Source organism: Acanthaster planci, linkage group LG01, assembly GCF_054643075.1.
Source record: "Acanthaster planci isolate LZ-2023a linkage group LG01, COTS_SCS, whole genome shotgun sequence".
Classification (NCBI taxonomy): Eukaryota; Metazoa; Echinodermata; class Asteroidea; order Valvatida; family Acanthasteridae; genus Acanthaster; species Acanthaster planci.
Window position 1 is genome coordinate 4,714,480 of NC_141777.1, and position 18,721 is coordinate 4,733,200.

At 40.7% G+C, this 18,721-nt stretch overlaps 2 protein-coding genes across 4 annotated transcripts; one reads left to right on the forward strand and one right to left on the reverse strand.

Annotated features, from left to right (window-relative positions):
• The first annotated feature begins 731 nt into the window (after positions 1-731).
• Positions 732-13,788, forward strand: LOC110988088 (delta(3,5)-Delta(2,4)-dienoyl-CoA isomerase, mitochondrial-like). Of its 3 annotated transcripts, none has more exons than XM_022251328.2 (8): positions 732-1,094; positions 3,440-3,605; positions 3,926-4,014; positions 5,044-5,162; positions 8,755-8,868; positions 9,744-9,886; positions 10,050-10,200; positions 10,925-13,788. In XM_022251328.2, the coding sequence occupies exons 1-8, from the start codon at positions 1,037-1,039 to the stop codon at positions 11,018-11,020; spliced, it is 936 nt and encodes a 311-aa protein (XP_022107020.2). In that variant the 5' UTR covers positions 732-1,036; the 3' UTR covers positions 11,021-13,788. The 3 variants fall into 3 exon arrangements, with proteins under 3 accessions (XP_022107020.2, XP_022107021.2, XP_022107022.2); XM_022251329.2 differs by lacking the exon at positions 732-1,094 and adding an exon at positions 1,174-1,435; XM_022251330.2 differs by lacking the exon at positions 732-1,094 and adding an exon at positions 1,174-1,407.
• Positions 12,724-18,694, reverse strand: LOC110988073 (dynein regulatory complex protein 8-like). Its single transcript, XM_022251309.2, has 5 exons — positions 18,536-18,694; positions 18,125-18,209; positions 17,073-17,225; positions 15,984-16,093; positions 12,724-15,141 (listed from the first exon to the last, which is right to left on the reverse strand). The coding sequence occupies exons 1-5, from the start codon at positions 18,567-18,569 to the stop codon at positions 15,023-15,025; spliced, it is 501 nt and encodes a 166-aa protein (XP_022107001.1). The 5' UTR covers positions 18,570-18,694; the 3' UTR covers positions 12,724-15,022.
• Between the last annotated feature and the right edge of the window lie 27 nt (positions 18,695-18,721).

Genomic DNA, 18,721 nt, shown 5'->3' on the forward strand with positions numbered 1-18,721 from the left:
TCTTCAAATTCTCTTTTTTTCATGGGTGAGTTTAAATTATTCTTCCCTATTGTTGACTTTGATGACTTTGATTCCATGGGTAAATTGACCCTTGCCCAAACCTATTAACTGTATAGAAACAATAACCCTGTGTTGAGAGTGATCGCTTTTTTAAATGCTACGAATGTTGAACTTGTTTCTCCCTATGTTCATTGAATTGACTTTAGAATTCCCAACTATTTTGAACCTCATCAAACTCCTCACAAGGTTTGACATTATCAAGCCATGTCCCAAACCAACTGGTTGTGGCCATTAGCAGCCACAGTAATTCACACATTTATGGGAAGTGGTTACACATGCTATGATATGTCATCAGGACCTCATCACAGAACCAGAGTCTGAAATCTCCAGCAATGCAAGTCAGTTTCTCTTGTATAGTTCCATGCAACAAAGTAACAATGCTGTAAAAAGTTGTGACTCTAGGCTCGATCCGCTTCCTGACTTTCAAATGAATGAATTCTGTGAGAAAAGTTTCTGCTGTTTTGCAAGATCCATCATCTTTTTAATAGCTTCATGTTTTATGTTACGGAGAAGGCCAAAATGCCTCATTACTGAAATTATATGTTGGTCAGTCAGTAACTTTAGAAGTAGTATATTTGCCTATCAATGCAACCAGACTAGCATAAAAAATCCCAGGAAAAATGTAAAGAAGAGGTCATTGACAAAGCGTTTATAATTCAGTAAGTAATCAACTGGCAGTTCAGTATACAGAACACAAAAAGTCTTGAACCTCCGTGCAATCAAAGAGCTCCTCTGGTCAGGCAATCACCTTCGCCACTTCGTCAGCACCAAAGATCGTATAGCGCCGCTATACGAACTTGGGTTCTTTGGTCAGCACTACCTGAAAACACGTGTAGGAGTTGTGTAAGTACTGTACGTACGTCTCGACTGCACGACTTCGACACTGCTACTGCAGGTACCCGGGCCGCCTTGTGTACGTAATGTCTAGCACCACTAGCACTGTACACGTACATGCACTTGAAGTTGGTTAAAGAATATGGCATTAAGATCGTGTCAAAAAGCGTTATTTCAAGTTCTGCAAAGGAGAGTCTGCGGTATGTAGGTCTATTCACTGGTATTTTTACAGCAGGGTTCTGTTATTTTGCAGATTTTATTCTCGGCATGCTCGCGCTCGGGTATGAACTGAGCAAGCTGGAGTCTGAGCAAGGGCGGCTCTGTACAGTGTGGAGCATGCGACCGAAGTTGGCCTGTGTTGGGTGGCGCTCCACGGCTAGGCTGCGGCGGAGCGGCGGGCTTGCCGCTAAGCCAGCTTGCCCTGCAGGGTCGCCGGTCGCCTGCTGCTCGAGTACAAACAGTGACTGTGCGTCTTAATAATGATTTCATCGCCTTTTTAAACATTTGGACGTGGTATGACCTCCTCCTCCAGCATAAATCTGCAAGTTCAAGTCTTTACTTGCATTTTCCGCCGTAGACTCCCCCTCGTACATGGCGTATGATGTTACATTAGAGGCCATTTCTCTAGCTCCAGTAAACCATTTGTGCAAAGAATAGCCTCTGACTCCGCCTTAATGCAAGAGGTCCATTTTGGCATTACCTCCAGAACTGTGGGGTCCGACATCTGCCCCCCTCCCTTAAGTGGGGAGCGGGGTGGACATTGGACCCCACAGTTCTGGGAGTAGTTTGGGGTCCCATCATGGGTGCTGTCAATTCCTCAGCGACCCTCGTATTGTTTTTATTCACCCTGTTTTTTCATGTTTTTACTTCATTTGTTTAAATTGTTCATCCCCTTTGATAAAATAAATAAAATGAGAAATGTGAAAAGTTTTTGCAAGTTGCTGTCATGTGTATCAGTCCAAAATCACTTTTAAGCTTTGCTGCTGTTATCATTTCATGTTTGTTGATGGAGAAAGTAAATGAAAATTTCCTTAGCCACAGTTAAGGACTGCAAAAAAGTTATCACATGATCATGTATGAGAATGTTAAAACAGCAATAATTAGGGTCGCAGTTAATCAAATTATTTAACAGTTATTATGCTGGAAATTTTATTTTTTACATTTTGGCATATCCCCTATAGTCTGCTCTGGGTTGGTGTTATGGTTTAAGGTCAAAGTTCTCTTTAGAAAGTGTTATAATGGGCCCAAAACTCCTGACTTTGTGCACATTTGAGGACCCTGGGTAGCCTGGAGAAGCAATAGACAGTATTGACCATTGTGCTCGCATGGCGGAATCGACCACTGGCCGTTGATTTGGCTTTTTCAGCCCAGGGTTTGACCAGTAAGATTTCAGCGGGTGCTGCTACCCCAACGCCTGTAGCCTAACCATGTAGGCCCACCACTTAGCTTTGGCCAAGGCCCGCTTGGCTCAAGGTTTCCAGCGCCCTGCCTGGGATGGGCGGATGCCCCACCACTTCATTCTCTGCCTGTTGCTTGTCTCACAGATGCCCAGGTGGGGCCCCAACCGAGTCGCACCACACCTCTCATCCTCGACTGTGGACAGTGGGGCCCTGCTACCCTGGGTGGGGGGGGGCGGTAGATTTGGCTACGCTATATATTTTCTACAATGGTTCCGTGTTGGTCTGAACTCATCACACCCTTCATAAACACCCTCCTCTTATAGGCAACTCATACCCCAGGGGTTAAGGGCTTTAACACACTTTTTGTGTGACTTTGTACTCTTTGTCAATGTACAAGAGCTTTGGTATATTTGACATCCATAATTAGGTTTCCTGTATTTTTTGTGCTTTTCCAGACAGCAGAAAAAAGTGAAGTTGCGATGTCGTCCAGCGATTCATAAACTCTGCTATTGTGAACCCAGAATTTGGCTATTGAAAATTTGTGGGGAAAAAGGGCTGCTCCTGTACAGTACACAACGTATCACTGAAGAAATGGAAATTAAGACAAGGAAAATAAAATTTCAGGCAATTTTGGGCACAAATGAATGTGAGGTTTTCTCCCTCGAATGATGTCACAGTTTTGCTCATGAATATGGATGGTGCATTTTTGAGGGATGCTGAGAAAAGTTGCACACTGAAAGTGATATTCTTGTCAGTTCCAAATGTCCCCTACATGTGCATTGTACTTGTACCTATTCATTAATTTTCACAACAATTTTTGCCAATTTTAATAGTTTTGAGTATTTTTAAAATCAAATGATGGACTTGGGACTGAATGGCTGGTGACTTATGACTGACACAATTGCAACTCCTTCTGTTAAGAAACAACCTTCTAATAAACCCACAGGTGTTCTTGTATACTTGTATAGATTTAGTGTACTCAGATATCTTAAAATAACCCCGAGTCACCTAAGCATCTTCTATTGTATTGTGGAGCACCTTTGTACTTTGCTTAATTTGTAAATTTGGTTGAGAGACAGACTGCCTTAGTGAATTGGAGGGGTTGTGTGAGTGAATTCATTTTTATTCCTGTTAAACCAATTCAGGGAACAGGTTTTTGGGGAAAGCTGTGCCCCTTCGCAACATGTCCTCAGATGCGCCATTCAACTACAGTTACGAGACGTTGGCTGTGAGCCAGCCAAGGGATTACGTCAAGCAAGTAGAGATAAACAGGCCTGAGATTAGGAATGCTATGAACCAGACATTTTACAGGTGAGTCAGAATGTCTGTCTTACAGCAGCAGTACCTAGATTTGTGCAAGTAGTTATTGCATTCCACTAGATCATTGAGACATTTTTTGCAGGGGGGAGGGGTACATGTATCCTTCCACTTTTTGGGTCAAGGGTAAGGAGGCCATGTCACCCCCCCATGTTTAAAATACCTTTATGATGAGAGACGTGCAATGTTAGGGGGGCAATTTCACTTCCCTTCTTTTTGCTCTGTATGCAAATAGGCCCAAAATGTAGGAGACTTGAGCATTGATTCTTAATGAATAGCTGTTGAATGTTTGTCCATCGTTTTTTTTTTCCCAGAGAAATGAGGGAGTGTTTTCGAGAGTTGGCTGTGGATGGGGATTGCAGGGTTGTTTTGCTAACAGGAGCTGGGAAAATATTCACTTCAGGTATGATGATGAACTGATTCTAAGCAAGACCTCTTGACTTTGTTTCCTCTTGTATCCTCTTGAGAATTTTATGATCCTGATGAAGGCAGATGTTACATTAACTAATTGCTCAATTAAATAGATAAGTGATCACTGTATTCGGTGGTGTATGATGTTTTACATTGACACTCAAGACAAAACCTGCTCAGTATGCCAATTACTAAATTTGCATAAGAACAACAATGGACAGGAAGAACTGAAGGAAGCACCCAACCTTGCGGTTCAGTCTGTGATGTCATAAGTAATGAGACGGCTAATTGGCCAGGCTGTGCTATCACAGTGAGATACCTTTGAAAAATCTCTCAGGGCTCTAAATATGGCAGTTCATTACAATATCGTGGTTTGTCCACACAAACTTAAACAATCCCATAGGTAACCACTGAGGTCAGTTTTTGTTATAGCTTATCACTTGCTATACAAATAAGCCCCAAGTCAATATGTTCAATATGTTAGGGTCCTACTAGTGTTTTTTTATTCATTCGTTTTTCCTCAGGTTACCTCTACTTTATTGTGTTTCCCTATTTGTCCTTTGCATGGTGATCAATCAGCAAAATTAAACCTTAATCCCCACGTGTATTGATTTGCTATTATGTGTAAATCATATACAGTGTTGTTGCGTTTGTCATGGTGAGGGTTTGTGTACAAAGTTGAAGTTGCCACAGTAATGAAAAAGCTTATAACTTGTACGGAAAAATCTCTTCTTATTGTCACACAACATCTGAAGAAATACATGTACTTAATGAAAAGAAGGAAAAAACTGCCATGCCATCCCACCAAATCAGTTGGATCTGAGAGCTAATTTACCTGGATTCTGCTAGGATTCAAACATGCAGAATCCTAATCCTAAAGCAAGCCCCTAAACCCTTTGCCAATCAAGTCGCCAGTGAGGATCTTTGAGAATCAAGACATTTAGACAAATGGGTTGCTAAACCAGCAATATGACTTTTATCACATCCTTGGAGTTGTTTTATTGTTTGAAATAACCGACAGGACTTGACCTGGTGGACTCGGCCAGTCTATTCTCGACAGACACAGAGGTTGGGCGTAAGGCAGTGGAACTAAAACAGAGGGTGTCTGAAATGCAGGAGTCATTTACAGTCATGGAAAAGGTACCAACAGATCATCACTTTGCAGATATCAACTTGTTTATACCTTTGTACTATGGCCTCTCAGTCTGTAGCAACCTGTTGGTGGCGCACTATGTTGGTAATTGTCCCTGTTGAGTGTATAGAGTCTGGTTGCCTTACTTCCCCTTTGGCATCAAAGAAAGAGGCTTGGGGGGCACCTGAATGTCATTGCTGATGTGCACTTGGTGCCTATTTGAAGACCCACCAGGCGTGTACATTTTTTGAAAAAAAGTATGCACCCCATCGATGTGAACATATGATACTTCAACCTGACCCACGTTGTTGGTCTGTAAAAATCCCCCTTTTCACAGAGACGAAAAGAAGCAGCTTTAAGACCTCTTTTGAAGTCCCAATGTTTGCACATTTCAACTTGAATGGTAAGGTACTGCACCAAAATGCCGTGTTGCGTGCAGCATAATATAATTTTGTGTTAGTTTCTGATTTCAATTTGAGCCAAGGTCACGTCACTAGGACCGTGTAAAATTAGAATTTAAACCCTCGCTACAAACGCCCCTCTTCTTATGATGAAGCTCTTTTTTCGCGGTACGTGGTCTTGTGTGAAACCTGCTCTGGACTTGTGCTGATGACAGCTTAACGTTTCCTTGTAATTTGATGCCACATGAGGCTACATTATTCTTTTGTTAGTCATTCTATTGTCAAAGCAGGGTTTTTGACTCATAAACCTTGGGTCACAGATTTGAATCCAGCCAGTGGTCACATGTTGTGACCTGACACAAGTCACTTTACTCCCACTTGCCTCTCTCCACCAAGGAGTATAAATCTCAAGGAGATACAATGTAGATTGGGTTGATCAGAATTTTTGGTGGCAAAGGTTTGGAAAGCTTAACTTACGTAAAAAGAGGCACTGATTGACCCCACGTACAATATTGTTTAGATATTAAGCAGTTCCATTGGCCCAACTCCCATCTTTTTTGAGATATTTGTCATTTTTGCCCTAAAGTGTCATTTTTTAAAACTAAATTTGATAAAAGTTCAGAATTGTGAATTCAAACGTTGTTACAGTCTTATCTTGGGTAAAAAGTGGTGCTGAGTCCTACTCTCCACCTTAACCATTTTTGAGCCAGTTGTCACTTTTCACCAAAAATTTCAATTACCACCAAACTTAATTTAAAGTTAAGATTGGTTGAACAATAAAAGTACCGGTAACCTTATTGACCAACTTTCTTGTATGCCATTTTTATGACATTTGATATATGAACTAAAATCTCTGTTCTCACCAAATATGAATTTTTAGTGTTGTCTTTTCGAGACTGTTTTGCTCTCAAACACTCTTTTTAGCAATGTGGCCCGATAATCAATAATCATGCCATAAGTTCCATTGGTATTTTTATAACCCATTACGGTTAAAGTTTCTTCAGGATGGTCAAAGTGAGACGGTCATTTTATAATAGTCCGAGACTCATTTGTTCATTTTGCCAACTCTGAATTAAAAGTTCAAATTTCCATCATCATCGCTATCATCTTCATTTTCCAATCTCATTCATCTCCTCACCATCTTCTTTGTCCTCTTCTACATCTTCTGATTCTAAGGTTTCTGACAGCACAGTTGGCATCTGGCTGCCAGAAAACCAACGTGGTACATAGAGTCTATCGACTTCCTTCAAGCTATGATCTGTAGGATGAATGTTGTCCAACAGGTCTTTCAGATGGGCGCGCTTCCACATGTACTGTACATGTATGTGACGTAGTTGCATCTTGCAGTCTTCTGCTTCAGTACCTCTTGACGGGGGAAGCATTCCTGCACCGATGCTTTGATCTTGTTCAAAGGATTATCTGGGTCCAGTGGTTTGTATTTGTTGAGGAATGTCTTCAATCTAGCCTCATTCGCAGATGATGATCTTTGACCGTAGAGCGCGCAGATGTATTTCTCCACCAGGCCGTCATTGTCTTCAAAGCGGTCATTCCCTACAAGATGCCTATGGCCCTCAAGATGAAGAGGACTCTTTGCGGCCAAAGTTAGTGGTCTGACTTTCCTCCTTTCTCGAGAAGGGCGAAGTATAGTCACTTCTAGTTGACGTATCCAGGCCATGCCTTGTAGAGAATTGGACCGATATGGCTTGCTATGGAGGTGATGTTGAGATATCTTCCATTGTTATCACTTGAATGTACCAAATCCATCCATATATTGGAGGCAAGTTGTCTGGTATGATAAGGAGAAGATGATCGTAACATTCTGGTTTGGATTTGCTTTTGACAGCACACTTAGATGATACATCAGGTGTGTACCGACTTCCACCTGTGAGCATACAAATTCTGACACTTTATGCACCACAGTTCCTGATGCAGGTGATGTGTTTTGCAAACACTTCCCGTCATGTGCAACAACAACCCTCTGTCCTGTCAGAGTAGCGTACTTGTCATCTTTCCATTCGTCCATGAAGAATTTCAGAAGTGCTGTTTGAAAGCTTGAAGATCTCAATGCATATTTGAAATGGTTGGGATGTAATTGGTCGGCAGTCAGAGCTAGTGATGTGAAATGATCCATCATTTACACCTCTTGCCTGCTGTTCTACGTTCTTGATACTCTTCACATGGCTATCACAGACAAAGTGTACTTCATTTGTCTGCTTGCTGCATATAATTCTGAGGACTGTCTTTGCTACACTACTATAATGGAGAGACAAGTCGGAGGGCAGTGCTGGAATGATGAACAAAGTATCATATCGGACAACATCTGTTATTGCTGGACCTGTGTGTTCAATCTAGGCTTCAAAATGCTTGGAGGGTTTGGACTTTGGAATTTTCCTCATTGTTTCATACAAACTGACAAGACCAAAAGTTTAATATCTGAATTAATTACAAATCTGTAAATCAAAGTCTGCTTCTTGAAACATAAGATATGATTGTTACAGCATTTGCATCCACAATTCTGATTTTTTTGGCCAGGTTTGGTATGTTTTGGTGGGGGGAGGGCCAGCAAACATGGCAGATATTTTTTGAATGGTTTGAGTGGGGTCACTGACACAGCCAGGTGTACAATATAGCCTAGTTGCACTGTATAGCATTGCCAAGGGTCAGTAATACGGGTGTGCTTTAAGCATGAGTATTTGCTTACCGCTTAAAATATTGTCTTAGCATAAAACAGGTTTCCTGCCTGACTGTCAGGCAATCTGTGCATCTAAGTGTTGGTTGTCTGTTGTTTAATGCCAAGTACAGAATTTTGCTAAGAAATAATTTCTCCATAGAAACTCTGAGAAATTTGGCCCAGATGTCACAGCATTAGGCTACCATAGTGCAAGAAACTTACTTCACTGTTTTCTGATCCCTGGTGTGATGTCTTAGAATTTTCCAGATTTCAGGTTTTTTGACCCCCAGATGCGTAATCATTCATGTTTTACTTTTTTTGCAACTCTCTTTCTGTCAGAAAAAAGATGCAAGATTCACTTAATCCTAGCTTTTTTTCATGAGAGAACTTATCTCTCGTATGTTAACAAAACCCTTGAAATGTCCCAGTATTTTGTTTTCGGAAGTTTACAGCCCTTCCGCTGGATGTTTTGTTGGATTTTCTTCTTCCTCCAATCTCACCCCTGCAATATCCCACTTGTTTTGACAGTGTCTGAAGCCTGTAATTGCTGCAGTCCATGGGGCTTGTGTAGGTGCAGGGGTGGACATGATCACTGCTTGCGATATCCGGCTGTGCACTCAAGATGCCTGGTTCCAAATCAAAGTAAGCCAACTATGGTTGAAATCATGTTTGTGTGTGAGCAAAACAAAATGAAATTTCAGACACAGAGTAATGCTAAATCATAGCATCGATCAAATACATGCATATGTAATGTGACTTCACTCTGTTTACACATGTGCTTTCCTGTAGGAGCTAGTTGGGAATAAGAGATTTGAAGTTCCATAGAAAGGTATACAAGTAACAGCATGATATCACTGGCACATAAACCTATCATGTTTCACTTTTACTTGCTGGTGTCTCTCGACCAGGGAAGAGTGGGGGAGGGCGGCATCAACATCTTGCTGTCATTTTGACACCAATTTTGTTAAAATGGGATAAGTTGTTCTCGTGCAACACGCATTTTTCAGAGACAGAAGAAAATATAAAAAAATATAATAAATGCACCTTTTCTACCACTTGCTCAATGCACATGGGCCATCACGTGTGAGGATATGTGAACTTCAATTGACCATAAGATCAGAAGCCTACAGTGTATGTCACATTGAATGGAAACTCTTTTTCGAAATGATCAGGGAAGTGACAGCTGGCTGTGAGATGGTCAAAAATAGCCCAGTCTCATTTAGACCCAAGCGTCCCAAGTTCAAGCTGTGTGTGCATTACTTGGCAAAGACTAGAAATGAATCGTGTATTGACGGAAGGAGATAGCCAGTTGCTACAGAAAATGTCCCATGGATGTGCGATGTTGCTAGCCAGTGCCATGCAGATTTGTTGGACGTGGCATTGCATCATAGAGATGACCCCAGCTCTGTTGTTTCATCAACTAGTCATCATTTGGAAGTTGATGGGAAACCTCAGCTGGACCATCTGTGCTGTAACTCTCTTTTTCTCAGACATTGTTCTGCAATCTTTGTCGCTAGGAAGTGGAAATGGGACTTGCTGCAGATCTTGGCACACTTCAGAGATTCCCCAAGATCATTGGCGATGAGAGTTGGTTGAGGGAGATCATCTACACAGCTAGGAAGTTTAGCAGCGATGAGGCCCGAGAGAAAGGATTTGTCAGGTCAGTGAAACAAAGTCAATACTTGAAAGCCAAATTTTTAGCATTTCTGTGAAAGAAGAGCTCAACCCCATATCCGAAATTTTGTCAATTCTGACTTAACTGTACTGCTAACGTTCACCCCATTTTGTTCAGAAGGCATATTTGCATCATCGTTTCTCCACAGTGGTGTCTTTGAGACGAGAGAAGCTATGCTTGAAAGCGCTATAGAAACAGCCTGCATAATCGCAAGCCGTAGTCCCATCGCTGTGCAGACGTCCAAGGCCAGCGTCTTGTTCTCTAGGGACCACAGTGTAGCTGACGGTCTCAACGACGTGGTAAGACAATTTTGATTTGAATCGCAGGTATTAAAATAAATTGTGGACGGAAGGGATGGCTCCTCAGATTCGATTGGGATGGCAGATATATACAAAAAATAACACGCAGCAGATGTTTCTTCCAGTATACTGAGTACTGTAGTCCAAGCGTTTTTAAAACTTGTTTTGTTGTCTTGGAAACATCAGAGAAGTTGTAGATTTTTTTATTAGCCCTAAATCTGTGCATACAGCCTCTCTCTAAAGTCGTACTCTCTCACCTGCTTCTCCAGTAAAGTTATGTGATTGCCTTGTCCCTCAATTTGAAAGTTTTTTTTTTAGGAATGTCTGTTATCTGTGACCACTCATTGCACATTGGTTTAGCATCTTTGATAATATTCTCTGCCCCTCACTTTACAAGAAAGCTAGACACAGGTCCAACGAACGATAAGAATAAACATTCTCATTCAAAGTGGATTACTTCTGCTAGGGCCACTGTGAGTTCTGTTTGGGAATTTCCTGTGTTGCTGTCATTTTCCTAACGGAAGTAGGCTGTTCCCTCGGAAAGCATACAAAGAACTTGCCAGCTGTTTCCAGGAAGAAGAGCTGGTGTACCCAAATGGAACAAGCGGCATTCTCCTCGGAACGTTCTTCAGCATTCAAGTTCTTGAGACAATCCCTTAACTGAACAGAATGTGGTTTATTCCATGATATAATCAGGTTATCATACGATTTTTATGTGTGACAGACGACGTGGAATGCCAGCATGTTGCAGAGTGAAGATTTGATGAAAGCGACGACAGCAGCTATGCAGAAGACTAAACCCGCATTCTCAAAGCTGTAATCTCTCTGCACTACTGTCCTTGAGATCAAAGGTTGTATGAATCAGTGTCCATTACCAAACCTCTCTCTCAGGTGTCTAGGTTTGAGAATGGCTATCTGGGAATATGCACTGGTTGTCTTTCCACTGATCTTTTTTCGCACAAAAACGCAGTCCACTCTTGTTAATACAAGGGTCTTGGGACGTAGTATATTATCTTGTGTTTTCCAAATCCTTATCTAAAGCTAAAAGTATTTTCCAACGTGAAGTGCGTCGTTGATCGATATTATCAGTAATGTAACTAATTTATGCATAGGTGTTTCTGTTGATACAGTTTTGAATTTGCTTTCAAAACAATTGAAACATGTTCTTTATGAAAGTGGAATGTAAATGTGTAATGAATAAAGAATTGTAATCATAAAACTTGTATGATAATTGAGAAAAACAAAAATAAAAATGCAACAACAGGCCAAACGACTCATCATCAATCATTGTCGAAGCCATGTTAACCCATACTGTGTATTGCAAAAGAATGTGCACGCAAGTTCATTAACATTTTAGCTGGTGACCAGAGTTGCATTTTTCTACATGTATAAAGCGAAGGAAACCAGTGAATTTTGTGTGGATATGAGAGGGCGTAGGTCAGGGCCTGGGTAATATTTTTAGCAGGAAAAAAAGTGATTCTTTTTTTTCCATTAACCCCTTGACGACGGGAATTTCTTTCCAAAAGCTGACTCCAAGAATTCCAGCCTTACTTGGCCACGAAGGCCACCTGCCAAACTGCAAATTCTCGGTTTGTGGCCCTACGTGCTCTGCACGCTTTGAATTACACGGTGAAAAGGCTGATTGTTCGGTGGCATGCGGCTCTACTCACGCTTCCACATTCCCGTTGCCTCTTCTCAAAGTGGGGACTATTGTGAAGCTGGTGATTATGATGCAAAATCGGTCTTTTCATTTCTGGGCTACGCACAATGACCAATTACCATCACTGACCATATACACAAGAGCCAGGGTCTCCCTTCTTTCACCGTGTCCGCTTGAGCGTGGGCCGAGAATAATAGGTGAAAAGCGGGCTGAGGATCTCAATTTGGTGCTTTTTTTTTGGTGTTTCTACCCGAGTCCCGGCGCGAAGGGGTTAAGAATTTAGAAATTGTACATTTGACTTCCAAAGAGACATTAATGGATGGAAGAACAATTAATTTTAATTCAACATGAGTTTTATATTAGTTTTTTAATCGGGTAGGGGCGTGTTTCTCTTCTTTTGTCATGTTTTGATGGGGAGTTTGTAACAAGTTTTTCTTTTATTTAGGTCCTCTGAGGGCCCAGGAATTGCAAACACCCATTGTCCATTTAGTTCGTCTGGATTGGGTGGTACGAAAAGCCCTCGTAAAGAATACCCTTTGATTGGTTGAGAATCTACATGAGAACATTATCACGCCTAGTACAACGGCACCTTTAGTAGATGGGTTTGTTGGATGACGGGTGTTTTTGAAACACTTTTGCCAAATAGAGAGATAAACATGCATTTGCACTCAAACTCTTGTATCACCCATGCTAGCACAGAAGATTTTTTCCTCATACGAATGTACACAGTTTGGTCGGGACTAGTAAAATATGTCCATCTTAACCGGAATCTCATCCTATCTGAGCTTGTATTACCAAGGGTCAACTATACAGGGAAAAAAAGCCCACACGATCAACAGCAAAGTAGGCAAAACAAATAGGCCTCAGTTCCTTAACTGTTTACTTCCCAAAGTTTGAGATACAATAGAGATATACTTCACATACAGTTATTAAAAGTAACTTCTGCAGGGAGAGGGGTTTGAAGGTACGTATGGTGTCATTAATAACTGTGGTACCACCATGTTGTAGAAGTGTAATATCAAATGCTACAGAACTGTATCAGTTAATTAAAAATGTTGTTGGTTGCAATACGTTATTCACAATATGAATGCCATATCATATTTTGAAGATATTGAAAGTTGCAGGGTCTCATAGTGAACCATTAACCTGTTGTTTTTGGATAGGCAGTGTGTAATCTTGGACTGGCACTTTTCAAAATGGATATGAAAACAAAAACGGGTATAATTTTGCAAAATGGCCAGAAAAAATAACACCTGGATGTTTAGTAAACTAAATTGTATTCTTGTTAGAATAATTAATATGCACTACACACAATCATTTATTGTGATCACAATGTGTTTGTACAGACACAAAAAGACAGGACTCGTCAAACAGCTAACAGTATTACTGCTTGCTGGTCAGGGAACCAGACTGCTATTGTGTTACAGTATTCACAAATCATGAAGGAGGGGTACAAATACTTTCAAACTGCACCACGCAAACTTTGTTGGAGATCATGAAAGAACTTTAAGGGGTCTACATATCTCTCTGACCTTCTAGAAGGCCACGAAAGATCTAAGTAACACTGGCATTCTGTTAGTACACTGTGTTTTTTGGAGATATTATGGCCTAATAACTTGGCTCTAGTTACAGTAATTTGGGTTGTACACAATTCTGTATTGCAGCTGTCAAGAACGGATTTTTTCACCTAACTTAACTTTCAAATGTGACTGAGGCACAGAGATGTAGAAACTCCCGAATCAAATTGAGTATATGTTCAGTTTTGAATGAAATGGCTAAATGAAACCCTGTGTGATTTTTCGATGGTTTCCACTCATCAAATTCTTTCTGTTTCAGGTTATATTTCTGTTATTCTTGCTGGTTGTTGACCGTAATTTCATTTTCTAACAGGAAATAAATTGGATAAAATAATCAGTAGCCGAGATGAACACACACAATGGTCCATTGTGTGAAGAAAGATGACTTTTCTAATGCCTTGAATGATGAACTTGTTTCTCTGTATGTTAACGTTCAGGAAACTATCTTTAAAATTCCCAACCCTACCGTCTTGGACCCCATCAAAGTCATCCCGAGGTTTGATAGTATCAAGCCGTGTCTTAAACTAAATGGCTATGGCTAGTAGTGGTTGCAGTAATAATAATTACCGCTAATGGGTCATTAGGGAGACATTGCCATAAGAACGTGCACAAAATTTTTCCAACTTCACTGTCCCATAATTCAATATTCCCTAATCTGATCTGAACCAAACTTTGTATGTTTTCATTTTAGACCCAATCTATCATCTTCCAAAATTTGGACAGTAAAATTCCGCCTCCTTCTGGTAGTTTGAAAATAGGGAGACACTGAAATGTCTCCCTAAAAGCCAATGTCTCCCTAATGCTGAAAACTTTACCACAAAATGTCTCCCAAGTGACCTATTTGTACATATACAGGCATCTGTGAGAAGTGACTGCAGATACTGGCCATGGAGCCTGTTATGGTTCCATTTGTAGCCTTGAGCCATGCCAATTGGACTTGGACATGCCAATTTTGTTCAAGGAGTGTTCCATTGGGCTAGGTGTGGGCAAGATCATATAGATGCAATGGAGCCTCGTTAGTCTGAGGTCCCAGGGACTTTGCAGATTACTTTGTTGCAACAGGAACCTTGTAACAGGAATGAAAACAATGAAGAACAAAGGATTGGGACCTAAAATTCTCCTCGTTATAAATAAGCAGAATGTTGTATGAACAGTGCTCTTATTAACAAGGTTGAACTGAATCAAGCAGAAAAATGTTGGAGTCAGATTAATATACATGTATGTATACATGTATAAGGTCACGTCCAGCTCGACTGGCTGTGGTGGAGTCACACATATACCTATGACAAATGGCGCAGCCATTAGTCAGTGACTGTTTGTCACATACATACTATGGGGAAATGGCTCTGGCCTCAAAGCCACTGGCTCCCACAGGCACACCTGTCAATAGAGGCTTTGCATGGTAGCCATCTTGCAGGGCAGTTCTTGTGTTCCACTGGGAACTTCCTTTGTGCATGCCCTGTGGAACAAAACATTGGCCAGTAAGATGGCAGCCATGCAAACCCTCTACTCCAACAGCGGCCATAACATTCTGATTCCAGTCTAATTACAAGGTATTTACAATTGAACCTATTACTGCCGTGTATCACGCAGTCTCATCCACAGCCATGAGGGAGGCGTAATCCTTGTACAGAATGACACCTTTATCTGGGTCTACTGCTGCTGATAACATTTCTTCAAGTTCCTCCTGGGTGAACGGCTCCGCTGAAAAATACAAACCACAAAAAAGATTTACTTACCATCTATACACACAAGATTGAAAGACAGCACACATCAAATCAATGGCAGATCCAGAACCGTGTTTTTCAGGGACAAATTTGTTTCTTTTTTGCTGTTTTTTTTTTTGGGGGGGGGGCCAACAATTTATGGATTTTTTGTGTAATCTTCATGGCCTTGCTGGGATTTGAGGTGAAGTTTGGATCTTTTTAAATGCTTCAGGCGGGAAAAGGAAAGAAAAAAGTCTCCCAAATTTGTTCTCTCATTACAAACAGAAGGGGGTTTCCTTTTTGTAACGGGGGCTCTGTCCTCCCCCATTTCCCACTTTGTACTTCCTTGCCCTTTTCCAACATTTTAATAATAATTTCCCCAACAGAAATAAAAACAGGCCCCAGAGGATACCTGAGGGGTGCCCACTGGGACCCCTCCCAGCAATACTATGCTGCTTCAATAACTTTGACTGGGATTCAATGGCTATAGGTTCTGAGTACAAACATACCTTGCATCAGTGGAAATTTGCAAACTACTGCTGGGAAGCAATTTTTTTTTTCCTACAATACTCAAGGTAAACCAGGTTTGAAGAAAGACAAAAGGATCACAGAGTGCCTTGCACTTTATTTCCCCTTCTAAATGACCAAACTGGTAGCCTAGTGGAAAAGGGTGAAGCTCACATATGAAAGATGAAACCAGCAATGAAATTATTTTCATGTAGCAAAGTACAAGGTCTATTCCCAGACTGTTGTGTTAAGAAAATATTACCGCCTAGCAAGGGTGTTTGCAAGCAGAGCGCCCTCAGCAGTTCACGTGAAACTCCTATCTGCTACACTCACCTTCCTCTGTCATGTACTTTGTAAGTTCTTCAACTGTTAAATATCCCTTCTTGTCTGTATCAAGAACCTCAAATGCCTTTTGGAGCTGATCTTCGGGTGATGGTTTAAACCTGTGCAAACATGATTAATGTAAACATTATATTAAGTTTTTGGTACAAAGACATGAAATAAATCAAAAACTCTGGAAACATTCTGAAAAATGGAAACATTTTCCAATCTAGTTTCAAAGTTATTGCTGGTTTCAGTTATTTTAGTCCATTATGGTCAATACAGTCAAACCAAGAAAGAATTCTGATGACGGTTTGTTCAAACTGGTCCACTTCTTGTTTGAGGGAAAAAAATGAATAAAAATCAATGATACCAATATAATTTTCAAGAGAATCTACCCTTCCGGAAGGTTTAATTGCCACTTAAAGCTTTTTGTATGTTGTTGAAATTTGACAAGAGTTTTTTTATTAGCAATTTAAATGTGACTGGATGAGGAAAGCAAGGAGGCCACATGATTTTAATGGGACCATCACTTGAAATGAACACGGTGAATCAGGCAAGGACTTATCCAAAAATATGGGACTCTCAATACCGTTGATGAGAGTCCCAAAACCCTTGGTACTCACAGAGAACGTGCATTACAAAGAAAAACATAGATTGACACTAGTATCAACCTTCACTACTGCCTTAAGTAACTGTCAAAATGAATATCAGATGTGTCGATTCCATTTCTACACATTTTTGGCCATAATTGTGCCCCTGGACAAGTGCTCTAGTTGAGTTCTTGCCATCGGAGTCCAAGTCCGAGTCTTTGAAAATAGGGACTCAAGTCCGGATTCACCGCACCGGGCTACTGAATGGTCCCACTGTTTCAAAGTTACCGAAGAATTAGTCTGCTCTGAGGCTTCAAATTGAGATCACTTGGCTTCACTCTCACACTGAATAAGTCACCCTTAAAAAAACTGAATTGAGACCTTAAACTTGTCTTTGTCTAGTGACAAATTTGGACAATTCTGTCAGCCGCAGAGCAAGTCAAGTTGGCATAATTTTATTTGGCATGATTTTTCTGCACCCGGGGTCTTAGTCTGGAGAAGGACTCACTTTCTTGCCATCAACACTTCGGTCATTGTCTGCAGAAACCGATCAAAGCGAATGTAACCGGTAGGTTCCTCCTCTTCCATCTCGGCCAGCAAGTCATGGAGCTCGCCCTCACTTGGGCAACAATTGAGCGATCTGATGATTGTGCCTACCTCTCTAAAGATGAAGACATAATCATGATCAACAAAGCCTTATCTGATTTTATTGTTTTCATACGTTTTAAAATCCTGAGCAATTTTGCCGTTTAGTACTGCAGAGTTTGTCTGTCAAATAAACCAAATTTTTCATTTGGCAATATTTTACCTCAGGAAATGAGTCTGCAAAAATAGGATGTTTGCGATGAATAGCAGAAACTTTGCAGCTTTAGGCAATATTTTACCTCAGGAAATGAGTCTGCAAAAATAGGATGTTTGCGATGAATAGCAGAAACTTTGCAGCTTTAGGCAATGGTCTCTAATTTATTGTCATATGAAACACCTCCGGGCTTCAACTTAAGATCAAGTAATGACATAAGTGCACATTTTGGCAGCCTGATGGTTGACTTCAGTAGGCTAATTTTCTCCAGGTTCTAAAATGTTTCTATGAATGGAGGAAAGCCCTTTTATGGAAGTGGAAGACACAATCAGGGACGATGGTTTATTAAAGAAAGTAAAGCGATCATACTTTTGTCTCAGGAAAAAAAAGTAAAGCAGTGTTTTGTACATGTAGCCGCCTAATTTTGAAGGCAAGAGAGCAAAAATGCAACGGCAACAGAAATGCCCCAACTAAACTTAATGTAGCTACCGGTAATTCTATCACTAGAAGCCTCGTCTGTTTCTTTCAGGTGATTTTGTTTCTGTGGCATCAGCTCACTAAACACAAACTTACAACTTTAATGCACAAGGATGTCTCAAAATTTCAGTTACTTTCTTTACTCACATTTTAAGGACTGAAATTTTGAGACATCCTTGTACATTAAAGTTGTAAGTTTGTGTTTAGTGAACTGATTATTTTTTATAAAAATGTTTATTGATACATATGTATACTCTTAGAAATACAAGCCATGACAGGCTTACCTGACATCCACAGTTTTGTTGGATTCGTGGTCAAAAATATCAAATGCATCAGCTATCTTCTTCTGTGTCTCAGCCAGGAGTGACTCTGGGAAAAGAAGAAAGTCCACTTTGATTTTTATTTGTCACATTTAGCATGTTTTTAAGCGCAATCTTCATGATCTTGAACCTTACGCAAATTTATTGTTCTCCCTCCTGAGTTGATTAAATGAATATTAACATGGTTAATGCATAGGTCTAGGCATAAATATTTTGGCACATTATTTGAACGGCACAATAACCTTTAGCTAAACGCCAAAGAACCTTCGGATCATGTTTATGGGCAAATAAGTCCAAAGCCAAAAGTTTCTGCTTCTAATCTGAAGAAGAAATTCTTGGAGAAATTTGGCATTTTTCCAAATAAATCAACCCTACCTGCACTCTCTTTCTCATCTGCGGGCGCAGCCATGATGGATTGTTTACGGGTTGCCAACACTTCCAGTGACTAAACTTCACCAGTCCCTTTAGCATTCTGTTGTGCGCCAGAAATGCACGCCATCACGCGGCGCCTCCCTCCGTCCCCGATCGATGACACCCCTGCAAAATCTTATGGCGGTTTTT

What these genes read in the sequence shown, in the direction of transcription:
- LOC110988088 (XM_022251328.2), top strand. Translation starts at nt 1,037, where the DNA reads ATGGCATTAAGATCGTGTCAAAAAGCGTTATTTCAAGTTCTGCAAAGG. An exon ending in TCTGCAAAGGAGAGTCTGCG is followed by an intron (nt 1,095 to 3,439) that starts GTATGTAGGTCT and finishes AAACCAATTCAG; the next exon opens with GGAACAGGTTTTTGGGGAAA. An exon ending in CTGACGGTCTCAACGACGTG is followed by an intron (nt 10,201 to 10,924) that starts GTAAGACAATTT and finishes TATGTGTGACAG; the next exon opens with ACGACGTGGAATGCCAGCAT.
- LOC110988073 (XM_022251309.2), bottom strand. Translation starts at nt 18,569, where the DNA reads ATGGCTGCGCCCGCAGATGAGAAAGAGAGTGCAG. An exon ending in GAAGTGTTGATGGCAAGAAA is followed by an intron (nt 16,094 to 17,072) that starts GTGAGTCCTTCT and finishes ATGTTTGCACAG; the next exon opens with GTTTAAACCATCACCCGAAG. An exon ending in AAAGTACATGACAGAGGAAG is followed by an intron (nt 15,142 to 15,983) that starts GTGAGTGTAGCA and finishes TGTATTTTTCAG; the next exon opens with CGGAGCCGTTCACCCAGGAG.